The sequence below is a fragment of the Cheilinus undulatus genome, linkage group 3, assembly GCF_018320785.1.
Source record: "Cheilinus undulatus linkage group 3, ASM1832078v1, whole genome shotgun sequence".
Classification (NCBI taxonomy): domain Eukaryota; kingdom Metazoa; phylum Chordata; class Actinopteri; order Labriformes; family Labridae; genus Cheilinus; species Cheilinus undulatus.
The window spans coordinates 31,297,559-31,311,322 of NC_054867.1; the positions used below are offsets into that span (position 1 = coordinate 31,297,559).

Genomic DNA, 13,764 nt, shown 5'->3' on the forward strand with positions numbered 1-13,764 from the left:
AACCCTGGATCAGACCTCTGACCTTTTCTCTGTTTTATTTAGGAAACGTTTAGTCTGTAATGTTTGCGTTGTAGTTATTTCATGAATGTGAAACGACACTTTGTTAATAAAGTTGACTGAAGGGAAAAAAATATCTTAAACTGGAAATACGTTATACCAGCAAATTACAGCAGTTCTGTTCTGATAGACTGTCTCCCATGAACAGACTGTGAGAGGGGCTGCTGGAAAGGTACACTCTGCAGCCATATTTACTGCATAGGTTACCTGTTTGTGACTTTGATATGCATGATATACATTCCAGTCCTCCCAACCTTTCTTTCTTCTGTCCCCAATTTGAAGGAGCAACAACTTATACTAACATAATAAGTAAAAGGAAGAAAGACCAAAAACTAGAAAGATGGAAAGGGTAAAGTCACACTGATAAAAATAGCAGACAGATAGTGACCTCTGCTGGTAAAAAAAAGAAATAATTAATATAGTTTTTGTCAAATCAATTTAAAATATCATGTTTTTTATTGTACTGCAAGATGTAGTTAGATCCCTCTTGACAAGTAAACAATAAGACTGATTTCTTGAACATTTCAAAAGCATGTTTATTCAGTGCTGGACTGTTTCTTGGCTGAAATTTGACAGAAGTGAGAATTATCAAGCTCCACATCTAAGACTTGGCATAAAAGCAGGTGAACAAAGAGTTTCTTTGTCTCCAACAGTTGTGTTCAAGCTGAACGACTAGAAACATTGTTTTGTCTCTGTGCTTCTGTCTGCAGGTTCAGGAGTGGCTCTGTCTGAACTGTCAGATGCAGCGAGCGATGGGGATGGACATGAACACACCGCGCTCCAAGAGTCAGCAACAGATACACTCTCCTTCTCAAGCAGCCAAACCTGAACTTAAACCTGAGACACAGCCTGCCCCTCAGACTCAGCCCCCTCCCCAGAAACAGCCCCAGGCACAGGCCCATCCAGCTCCCACTCCAAAACAGACTGGTCCAGCTGGCCCAGGTCAGCAACAAACTAAGCCCCCTCCAGGGTCAGTCCCTCTACCTGGCATGGCCAAAGCCCCGTCCCAGCCCGATCTGTCCCGTGGCTCCCCTGCCCATCAACCCCAGCACCCTCGCCAGGACCAGACTCGCAGTGCGGGGAGCTCCCCTTCACGACAGCCCCCACCTCCAGAGCAGACTTTTGGGAAGCTGTTTGGCTTTGGTGCCTCTCTCCTTAACCAAGCTAGCACCTTAATATCTGAGACTACACAACCCCAACAACAGACCCCCAAGCCAGCCCCAAAGCCAGGAGGAGCTCCTGGTCCGGGGCCTGGGGTGGGTAAACCCTCAGGACCTCAGCCTGCACAGCAGCAAGGGCCTCGAACCCTTACTCAGCAGCAAAACCTGCACGCTCCCCCGGAGTCCTCTAAACCCAAAGCCTGCTGTCCTCTCTGCAAGACCAACCTCAACATCGGCAACACAGCCGAGCAACCCAACTACAACACGTGCACACAGTGCCACCAACAGGTGTGCAACCTGTGTGGATTCAATCCCACGCCACACCTAGTCGAGGTAAGACTGTTTTTCCTGCTTATGCTTGTTCGAGGTCGTGAAAAGGCTTCAGGACCACGAACAAACTCAAAAGGAAATTATTTATTGATGTGTTTGGTTCAGTGAAAAATGCTGTGTCATAGTGCAGCTAAATGGGTTGCCTGTACTTTTATAAATGTGTGGCTCAGTGGACATTTTACAGAGGATTCCTGTTGGCATGACTCATGTATTTGGCTTCAGGTGCTTTAAAATAGCAAACAATGCCTTGTTTGTTTTATCTGAGATTATTCACAGTGCCGTCTTTGCCAGCATTTGTTGTATTGTTTCTTGATGTTTTGAGGAATGATTGATTTTAAAATGTCTCATTATCTCAAAGAGGGTACAACATAGTATTTCAGGAGATGAAAGGAAAGGGCACACACAAAAACAACATTTCTGCCAGTGTCCACTTGATATTTTGATTTCTGCTGCAGGTTCTGTGTGCAGCATTTAGACACAATGCTTTACGTAAGCCTGTAAGCTTCGGCTCTTTCTCCCAGCTTGTTTTCTCTCTTTCTGTTTCTCAGTGTGGACCGGCTCTTTTTCAGCTCCATCTTTCATGTAGTTAGCAGAGTGAAGCCCGGGCAGTGACAGAAACCATCAATGAACATTCGAGCCTGGAGCTGCGTGGAAATATATGACCAACACACAGGAAACAAAGTCTTATCAAGTCCAATTAATACCTAATATGAGTATTTATTAGTCTTACTCAGGAGTCAACTGAGGGTATTCCTCCCTAAAGAGCCCCTCTTGTTCTTCGTCATCTGCTTGGTAGGAGAGCAGAGACTTTCAGTGGCTCCCAGAGCAAGGCAATGACAAGGTTTAATTATGCAAATCAAGTCCAATTGAATGATAGCAGTAATAACAGGCTTTCTGCAGAGCTCTGGCTTTTTATGGGCTAGCCTTGTCTTCCTAGGCATCTGGTTGTCACAGTCACTAGCACAGGCCATTCACAGATCGCTATGGAAACAGAGAGATAATTTGTTTGTCAGGCGTCCCTGCTGCTCAGAGTCTAGAAAAAGTTTGCAGACGGCTGTTGCTCCGTTTTCATGACAGAGACTCCATCATTAGATGCGCTGCATTTCTGCTCGGCTGCCTGCGTTTTTAGACTCAATCCAGCAAAAGGTAGATTCTTTTTAAACCTGTGAACAGTTTTTGTTGTCAGTCCATGTGAGCTGCCGGCAGGTTGTTTGTTTTCAGAGTGGGTGAGAACCATTTGGACATGGTGTAAGGCTTTGTACTTTGAATCTAGGTGCCTCAGCTTGGTTTCCACAGCTTGTTTGGCACTCTATTCCTCATCATCCCCTCCTAATCTCTCCAAACTTTTCTGTTTCTGCTTTGTCACACTCTTCTCTGCTGTAGGCACAAATGTAATCATTGTTATAATGAGGGTGTGGTTAGAAAGCCTGTAGGTGATTCAGTGCCTCATGTAACACTTGTCTGGACAGATTGAATTTGTCAAGTATGATTTAAGCCCTGCTAGATCTGCTTTCAGGAGAACTGATTTAAAACAAACTAATAATCATCGATGAAATTAATAGAAAAACAAAGGATAACATTTTTGGATCAAACTCACAAATCTTATGAAAAGAGCAAAAAAATAGCAATGCATAAGTTCATTTCAAATCATTTCCCTGCCATCTCTGTGGCTCTCAGCCTGGAAATAATCATTTTGAATAGTTTATAGGATATTCAAACATTTTCAACAATGATGAATTATTTCCCAAAACAACTGTGATGTTTCTCAAACAAAACGGTGCATGAATTGCAGAGTTTGTGCTTGCAAGAGTATACAGTAGACGTTTTTAAACTGAGGATGGAGTCTGAGTGATGTAACTGTGGGTAACCTCTGCTCTAAAAAAATAAGCCAGTGTTCAAGAAATAACTGCAGTTCCTTAAATGGCCATTTGACGCTGTCTGCAAAATATCCTAGCACATAAACATATATTTTAAAAGGCCAATTTTAACAGCAAAAATAAAACATGTTGAACTTCTGATTAGAATTTGTTTACTCAGTACTGGTCCATTCACATTACCCTAGTTGTTTATTACCTCCACCAAGGAGGTTATGTGAAAGGGTGGGTTTGTTTGTTTGTTAGCAACATAACTCAAAAAGTTGTGGACGGATTTTGATGAAATTTTCAGGAAATGTCAGAAATGGCATAAGGAAGAACTGATTTGATTTTGGGAGTGATCCAGATCACCGTCTGGATGCAGGAATTTTTTAAATGATTCTTTACTATTGGGAGATAGGGCTAATGGTGGAGGTCTGCGCTGTTACCACTTACACCAGGAGATGGCAAGCATAAGTAACTTCAATCCCAGCAGCATTTTTGGGTGTGTTTCTATTCAAAGTTTTGGAGTTTATAGAGTCTGAAAGATGCATGCCCAGTCAAGGAGACGAGTCGGAGCGTAACAGAGAGAAAGACAGCGAATTGTGGCGAGAATACTCACAATGCTGGGAGGAATAGAGGAATATTCACCCTCTTCCATGACCTCCAGTCATCCAGTGAGACCATGGGTGAGACTGTCAGTGCATCTGTTGGCACCGGCAGGCAATGCTTCCGCTATGACAGTCCACCCATAGCGAAGCCAATGCTTTGCCTCACTGTGTTTTCACCCCACCGGGAAGGGAGTAATTGGCGAATGCTGTGGTGGGGGGCACATGGGGACGGATCCAGGAATTTTTTAAAGGATTCTTCACTATTGGGAGTTAGATCGATATGATCGCTGACCCATGCCAAAGCAACTTGTTCTTAACTGTTGTGGATTGCAGCTTTTCAAGATGGATTTGCCTTATGACAGACATGAAGTCTGACAAATCCATCTGCTTTTCAAGGATAACAGAGCATGGTGTCAGCAGAGGGCCACTATGCTCAATGAACTGCCATTAGATGTCGCTACCCCTCTGCTGACGCAACTCTGAAAGTGTAGTCACTCACTCAGTTACCCAGTCAGGCAGTCACTCAGTGACATACAGACCCATGTGTAGGGCTGACCTTATGCCTGTTGTCTTCCATGTTTTTGAAATCGTATAAGATTTGAAAATCGTCATATGTGTGGCCAGCCTTAATTTAAAATAGCTGCCAAAACTAACACTGTCGTGGGGGTGAATATCCCCTAAGAATGATCTGTTTTTACCCAAGAAAGATAAGAGTTATGCATAATTAGGGGTGTCTGACTGTCTGAAGCATTAAGACCTTGCCAAGCTCCAGCTTATTACCTGTTATTAGGCTGACCAAAAGTTTCCTTGAGACTGCATTCAAGACAGTCTGGCTGCAGACCACAGATCTCAGATGCCCCCTCCAGCAGACCGTTAATGTGTGATGTCATTATGGCTTGATTTTGGCATTAAACAGATTAAAAAAGGAGAAAAAGTTTTTCCAACTTTGTTTGAATCTCACTAAGTATTTTTCTTTCTCTGACAGCAGTAGGAAATGCACCATGAACCAGAAAAGAAAACAAATAGATTACTAAGGTAAAGGAAGAAGTGAAGGAAGACTCTTTGCAGCGTAATTAACATTGATCTCAGATATTTAATTATTAAATATAACAAGTGTTTACTGTCTTTACTCCCTGCAGCAGTGCTTTTGCTAAAAATGATTTGTCTTGAAGAAATCAGAAACATGCAGAAAATGTTTGTGAAAACATATTTCGCAGCCTTCATGACTGACACAATGCATAATTCATTTAGAACAAATTAAGCTGTGCTGTATCGTAGGAAGAAAAATCAGTCAGCCCCTCTTAAATCTGTGATGAGACCACGAGCGCCATATCAGAGGAGAAGAAGGGAAGAAAAGAGGTGATAGATCGGTAGAGGAGAGAGGGAGTGAGAATCCGAGATAATGAGTGAGAGGACGCCAACTGTTTGTGATGTCGCACAATATTTCCCGTCAATTATTGCTGAAAGTCGTGTGGCTCTGAGTAAATAAGCTGTCCTTGTTTTTCGGGTGGTTTTCTCCCCCATTACATTTTTCAAGGAGATTAAAAAGCAACCTTGTGTCATTGTTGACTCCCTGCAGTCCTGTTGTAAATAAAACTTTAGATGTCTGTGCTGCTCAGTTTGATTTACAGTATACTACTGTCAGCCTTCGTTCCTGAATGGCTCTGTCTTTCCATCAAGTGAAGTAGCCACGTTTTAGATTTGTCTCTGTAAATACAGGTGGAGGTGTGTCTGACACAGTGCAATACATTTCACTTCCTGCAGTCTCAGTATAACATTATGGTTCCATTACCCGTTTCCCCCACATGCCTCGTAGATCATTCTCACCGTTGTGCCGGTGCACCCAGTGTTACTGTTTGTGTGTCTATTATTTTGATACTGAAGTGTGGCCTGTTTGTAACGAGGCAAGGCCCCGAGTGGATCATTAGTGAAACGACTGAATTTCTCACAGAAGTGTAGAAAAAATGTAGAGAAAAAGAAAACATAGCTCATCAATAATTCAATGAGGGAGAACATTATAAATAGTTCATGCAGTGTGCAGCAGTGAGAGAGCTGTGTTTGATTCCTCATGTCACATAAGGTCGGTGTGTGTCCATGTCGGTGTGTATTTCTGTGCATGCATGTGAATGAGAAACACATGCTGCATGTTAGATACACTGCAGCTGTATCTAAAGATTTAAATCAAACACTGGAAGTCTGCTTGTTCTCTCAGAGCATATATTTGTTCCGTCATCAAACATTCTTTGAATCTACTGGAACCAAAAAAGTTGTAATTGTACTTTACATTGCCTTTTCAGCTCAGGTATGAGTTTTAACCTCAAAATGAGACATTAGGTGGATCAGACAAACCTAGTTTAGGATTAGCATATGCTGCTAGTGTCAGCAGCTGTGGTCTGTGCTGGCTCAGGTCCTTGGTCACAAAGATTTAGTCTGCCAGAAACAATAGAGAGCTGAAATAAGGCCAGGCTTTGAACAACCTCTTTATCTCCTCATATTTACCTACAAATGACTCATTATTTCACATTATGTCTGTTTTCTCCTTCTTATTTTTGTATTATGAAAGTAATTATGTGTTATATAGAGAGTATATAATGGGTTGCACTCTTGCCTTACAACGGGAAGGTTCCTGGGTGTAGTCCCAGTTGGACAGGGTGTTCATGTTTTCCCTGTATGTGGATTCCCTCCAGGTCATTCAGCTTCCACTCACAGACCAAAGACATGCTCATTAGTCTGACTAGTGACTACAATCACTTGAGACGCATTCACTGCACTCAGGTAATCCCAATTTCACTAATTGTGAGACTACAAGCACCAGTTAGGTCCTCTGTTGAATTAGACCCATCATTTTAAAGGGGATGAATTTTTATACAGTCACTTATTTCACGTTTTTTTTTTTGTTTTTTTGCTTTAATTAACATTACTTTGTAGATATATGTTTTCACTTTGAGACTAAAAAAATTTTTGTTGTCATTTTTGGGTTGAAAAAGCCAAATTATGTTGACTATGACTGATTTATAAAATCAATAAAAGGATAAAACATCCAAGTCAGTGCATACTTTTTATAGGCACTGGATGTAGCTTTATTTTTATATATTTATGTTTTTCTACTTTTTTCCCCTTTATTGCTTCTTTTTAAATGTGTTAAGAGTAGGGCTGAATAATTTTGGAAAATAATCTAATTGCAATTTTTTTTTCTCCAATATTGCGATTTGATATGCCATTATTCCTTAACTCTCTTATATTTCTTTAAAAGGGCTGAACTATTCTTTAAAAATATCTAATTCTGAAGATTTTGACTTGTATTGAAAATTGAATATGGATTGTTGCATTGAAGGGGTTTTATCATTTGCATATTTAATAAGAAAAAAGTACAAAAATGAAGGTAGGATTTTTTATAGACTATTCTAAGAAAAAATTGTACTTAAATGATTGCATTATATGTCATGCATAGCATCTCTGCTGCAAAAGAAAAGTTTAAAACTGCTATTTTGACAAAAATTTCAGATCAAAGAAATATTGCACCCTGTGATTGTAAAATTGCGGCAGGCCATATTGCGATTTCATCTAATTTTCGATTAATTGCCCAGCCCTAGTTAAGAGTGTTTAGGTTTGATGATTGCATGTGATACTGATGTTGTTGAGTTTCATGATCGTGATCTCAATACTTATCAAAATAGTCTTGATCATGACTTTTGCCGTAACAGAGCAGCTCTACAAGGTGTTCACATGGCTGGTTGTTTCTCTCCGTGTTAACCCATGTGATTGTCTGTCGGCCAGCCCAGTGTGTACCCTGCCTCTCACCTAGAGACTGGGATAGGCTCCAGCCCTCTGCAACCCTGAACAGAATAAGAGGAATAGATAATGGATGGATAGACACGGTATACAAAAAAAACATGGATTACTATGGGAGACACACATCGGCACACAGTCTCATTCTGTAATATGCTCAGCTGTGACAAAGCAATTATAGGCAGAGACTGTGCAAAGAGAGACCTTTAAACAGTCTGAAACACTGTCTGCACTACCTTGACTCACTTTTTAGTGCCTTGAACACAGGGTGCAGCAAACTGATGAACTGTTGATAATGAGAAATCCCAGATAAGACTTTGTGTAGAGCAAAACTTGCCCTTTAAAAGCTGCCTCTGATTTGAAACATACAAGCACACAGCTAAACTCCTGCATATATACTACAGCTTCTTAGAGCAATGCACTGATTCATACCATATCTTTATTTTCAGTGATTCTTGATGAAAATCCTTTTGATTGATATTTTTATATTCAGGCCACATCTCCTGTGACTGCAGTGTCCTTGAAGACGCAGCAGGTATACAGTAAACATATGTAGAACATGTAGTATTTGTTGATGTGTTGCCGCTCTGCACTCGCCGCTCTCACACAGAGACACAATATAGATGAACATGTCACCCTCATTCTCAAACACACTGGAAGCGTTTTCTGAAGGTTGGCACCAGGCGATTTTTCCCTCAGGAGTCCTATCCAAAGCCAGATGGCTGCTGGCATCATGCATCCAAGCCTGCCGCGCTCAGCCTGGCTGCTCCTAAAGTGATGATGGTACACCATCTCAGCTTCAAACACCCACCCAGCCTCAATCAGCTGCTCCATGCCTTTTAATACTTCTATTTTCTTTTGTACTGTATGCTCTATTTTATAATTTTTTGGTACAAGAAAAAGGACAGCAAGATAAAATGATAATCTGTTGTCATCGCAACATGATGTTTTTATTGAGATGCAATAAACACACCACATTAGACTGTCTTAATCACAATGAATAAGAAACACTGTTTTATATTCATAATCTTCAGCTAATGTCCACAAACATTCAATCTAATAGGTGAGCCCTGGGGGGCTGTATGGAGGAGGAATCCTGATTACTTAGGTAACTTAAGGGTTAACTCTGGGCATTCATTACTGTGAAGGTGGTTCACTTCTCACAAAAAACTGAACATAAACTGCTCTGAAGCAGTTTATGTTCAGGGTAAGGGTGTGAAAGTCTGCCCACTGACCAATCAGATATCTTGATACAGAAGTCTCTGTGCTGATCATGAGAGGTGAGGAAGGAGAGGTCATGTACATTTAGAGCGAATGACCATTAAAGATATTGTTAAATCTTTAGATATCACTTACTGCTGAGATCAGCCAAAGCACTGAAACCTTCCTCTAATTGTTTATATCAGATAGAAAATCAAGCCAATTTCATATTCATTTTTATACCACCTCATATACCATCAGGGATTAAATATTTTTAATGATATGTGATTTTAGAATGGAGTATGTTTTGAACTGCATGGATAAGCACCATGGGAATGTCCAGCCATCATACCACTCAGGAAGAGGGTAGAAGAGAAGGAGATGGATTCTGTGTCCCAGAGATGAACATGCTTTGGTGCTAAATGTGTGTATATCAACCCTAGAACAAAAGCTAAAGACTTTGGGAAGATGCTGGCTGAATAAGAGAGTGTCACTATCCATGGTGGAACAAGGCCTGTACCGACATGGGCTGAAAGGCCACTTAGCAAGGAAGAAGCCATTACTCCAAAAGCAACATAAAAAGCCAGATTACAGTTTGCAATTGCACAAAGAGCTTAATTTTTGAAGATATGTCCTATGGTCTGATGAAACTAAAATCGAACTGTTTGGCCATAATGACCATTGTTATATTAGGAAGTCAAAGGAGGAAGCATGCAAGCCTGAGAACACCATCCCAACTGTGACATAAGGGGGTGGCAGCATCATGTCGTGGGGGTGTTTTGATGGAGGGGAGACTGGTACACTTCAAAAAATAGATGGCATCATGAGGAAAGAACACTATGTAGAAATATTGAAGCAACATCTCAAGACATCAGCCAGGAAGACAAAGCTTGGGCACAAATAGGTCACCCAAATGGACCATTACCCTAAGCATACACTAAATTAGTTTCAACGCTTAGGGACAAAAAAAGTCAATGTTTTGGAGTGGCCTTCACAAAGCCCTGATGTCAGTCCTATACAAAATTTGTGGGCAGAGCTTAAGAGGCGTGTGCAGGCAAGATGGTCCACAAACCTGACAGTTGCATCAGTTCTGTCAGGAGGAATGGGACGAAATTCCAGCAAGCTCTTGTGAGAAGCTTGTGGAAGGATTCCCAAAACATTCGACCCATGTCATCCAGTAGAAATGCTACCAAATACTGAGGAAATGTAAACTTCTCTGAAAATTCTCTCTCTCACTACTCCGGTATTTAGCAAATATAAATAATTTTGGTAATTCTCACTGACCTAAAACAGGAAAAGTTTAGTCTAAATTACTGTCAGGCAGTGAGAAAAAAAAGTTGTTGTTGTTGTTTTTTTTTAATTTTTTATAAAGTGTGTGTAAACTTCTGGTTTCAAGTGTAGTAATGGCAAGAAAACAGGAAGTGATGCCAAATGGCTACTGCTGATGACCCATCCGGCCGATAATCGGTCAGCCTCTAGGTAATATCTTACAAAACACTTTTTTGAAACTTGTTTTAAAGATAAAAATAATTTTTTAGTCTCTTGCAGTATTTGTACACTGTTCTTCACTTTACTGTTCTCTGCTTTGAAACAAGACTTGTTTTAAACCTTAAATCTTCATTTGCTTCCTTCATATCTACACATCTCCCTTCTTTGGTTACTGCAGTGGTGTCCAAACTTTTTTTTACCGAGGGCCACATACAGGAAAATATAAGGATGAAGGAACCACTTGCATAGATGATTTGCCAGATAAGATTATCCCAACCTGATGATATTAAAGCTAATAAAACTAATCTGATGTAGATTAAGATGAGCTCAGTTACTGGGCTTTATTAAATGGCTAGTTGATGGCTGAAAAAGGCAAACAGCCTGTCACTTTAGGGGTTTTATTTGTACCAATTGGAGTTGACCCTGGCATGTAAAAACATGCTAATGTACAACAAACACACTTGTTATTAGCAATTTTTGCAAAAAAATTCCTTTTTGTCTAGAATTTTAGCATAAAAAAAAGAATTTTAAAAATCTTACTATCTGAAGGTGAACAAGTCCCCTTAAAATAAAAACCGCAATAATTTCAGTGATGACTGTGGGCTTATTTGATGTTACAGATCTTCTTGAGACCTGGGTGCAGCTCTGAGACTGCCAATGTCAGTTCATTTTCAATATCAAGCTTTTTTTTTTTTTTGGTCTTAATTGGGGTAACGGTCCAGAAACAGATCTCACACTGGAAGGATGTTGCAAAAGGAAAGAGTGTGGTCAAGGCTTTCGAGCCTAGCAGTGGATACTGTACTACTTTTCCACTCCAATCCAAAATGCATAAAATATCTCAGACTTGAACTGCAATAACGTTGTTGACTCTGAGGTAACATTAATGAACTGCTCTTCTTCTGCAGTGCTGAAGTCATCAGCTGGTGTTGCTTAGCCTTGCCTTGACTTGCCCCCCTGTCATGACCCCGCGCCCCCCTGGGGGGGCCCATGGCCCTTTTTGGGAACCACTGGTTTACAGAGTTAGCATTGTAGTGATTCCTTACGCTAACAATAATAAGTAAAATATATTCAACCACAGCCTATATATTCTAATGCAGGCTTTATTTCACTTTACTTTTAAAATTTGCTGTGGGCCAATCAAAAACGTACTGTGGGACGAATTTGGCCCCCGGGACATTTGGGCACCCCTGGGTTACTGATATCGAACAAGAGGCTAAATGCAAATAGCACACTCTGCTGGTCAATAAAATATGGCAATATAAATGCTTTTGTTGTATTGATTGAAATTAGACATGTTATTGATTTTTATTAAGAGTAAGAGATTTCATTACATCCTTATTTGGAGCTAATTTAAGAATTTATCACTTATTTCAGCATATCAAGAATTTACATGCTCTCACACATGAGCTTCTCTTAGGATGCATGTTGTCACACATTCTGGGATCCTACAAACCACAAAGGAAGAGTAGTGTTTTAAAAAAAATCCACATTTGTCAGTTTGCTGCTTCATCTTGCAACTATAATCACATTTTTTATATGGTTGAGTAATTGAACCTTGCTACCAACAACCATTTTAAAATGCTAATGGTAGCATCTGGCACTGTGTAAAGAAAGATATTTTGCAGCTCTGCAAACACCCACACACTCACTTACATACAGTTTGGACGCCCACAGATAACATACACTGGACCCTCCTGTTCTCTGGTTCAGATGTATTAGATAGCTGATCTGTGTGATCCCGACTCAACTCTGTAAAACTGACAGGATTCAAAAAGCAGAATAGAATCAAATGAAATATTTAATCATCGGCTGCCAGCACATTCTGTCTCGGCTCTTTATCAAATAAGTTTTCTCCCTCTGACATAACACACACATAGCTGATGAGGCAGATACTAACAGTGACTTTCTTTAACATGATGCTGCTGATGTTTGTCCGTTCGTCTCTTTTATTTCACTCATCATCAGGGTGGATGGACTCATGTGCCCTCCTCCTCTCTGCACGTTTTAGTCACTTCTCTCCCTCTGTTTGCATTCCTCCTCTTCCTCCTGTCTGCATGCTTTAGTTGAAGTCAGCTTTGCTGTTGACACATTGATTGAATTGGCAATTACTTCAGGTTGAGACGCTCACAGTTGACATTGCAACACGGATACTCAGCCCCTCTTGTTTCAGTCTACGCTCTGTTGATTTAGCAGCAACAGCAGGGCGAGAATCTTAAAAAACCCCTGCCGTAAAAAGTCAGAGTGTTTTTAAGAGGTGATTCAAAGCAAACAAAAGGAGACAGGGAGAGGGGGATTTCTCTATGTGTGTGTGTTCTAGAGGGAGCTAATAGTTAGGAGTGTTTCTAATCTGTGTTGAGGGTGTGTAGAGATTCCCTTGAGTACCCTGCTTAACCCCAGCACACCACTGTAAAGATCCACCCACACAAACAAAAGCCATGGGAGAATACTAAGCTTTGTTGGCTGATTAAAGTGAGACAATGCCATTTAGGGTTAGCCTGATAAAAGTGTTAGCAGCGGACAGATAGAAGTGGTAAAACAAAGGTTCTCCAACTAAATCCAGACTCAGACTGAGCTTGTTCAGTCTAAATAACATGAGGCATGTTTGCCCCAAATCCTTTTATTCTTGCAGCACACTCACTGATAAAAAGTCAGCGTGTGGTGGATACAGGAAGAGACAGGAAGATGATGTGATGTACAGAAATGACTGCTTCCTGTTGAGATTATGTGGCGCCCAGCACAGATGGCTCGCTGGTTTGGAGGCTTAAATGCCACTCACTCTCATCTCTGGGCCTTTTGTGTTTGGCAGCAGACTCTGAGCTCAGACAGTTACACACAGTTTAACTAAACTCCTGTGTATATCTCAGACCTGCTGAGGGAACTCGGGCTATAAGCTCTCACAACTGTTCATAAAGTCACTACTATTTTGATGTATGGGAATTTAAAGACCTTGGAAATGTAGCTGCCCATACTTAAGTTGTCGAAGTGTTTGATGCAACAATAATTTTTTTAACACCAGATATTATCAAATTGTACTATTTCCGTTTACTTTAAAAAGATATTTCAGTATTTTTGAGGTGGGGTTGCACAACCCCAATTCCAAAAAAGTTCCTGTGTAAAATGTTAAAAACAGAATGCAGTGATTTGTAAATTTAATAAACCCATTTTTATTCACAATAGAGCATAAACAACATATCTGATGTTGAAACCGAGACATTTACCATTACATAAATAATATTAGCTCATTTTGAATTTGATTGTAGCAACACATCTCAAAAA

At 40.5% G+C, this 13,764-nt stretch overlaps 1 protein-coding gene across 1 annotated transcript in view; it reads left to right on the forward strand.

The window, feature by feature from the left end:
- bsnb (bassoon (presynaptic cytomatrix protein) b) overlaps window positions 1-13,764 on the forward strand; it is a 108,956-nt gene that overhangs the window by 42,634 nt on the left and 52,558 nt on the right. Inside the window, exon 3 of the mRNA XM_041782911.1 lies at window positions 768-1,550. Within this exon, the coding sequence (XP_041638845.1) occupies window positions 768-1,550 (783 nt within the window). The remainder of the gene's footprint in view (window positions 1-767; window positions 1,551-13,764) is intronic.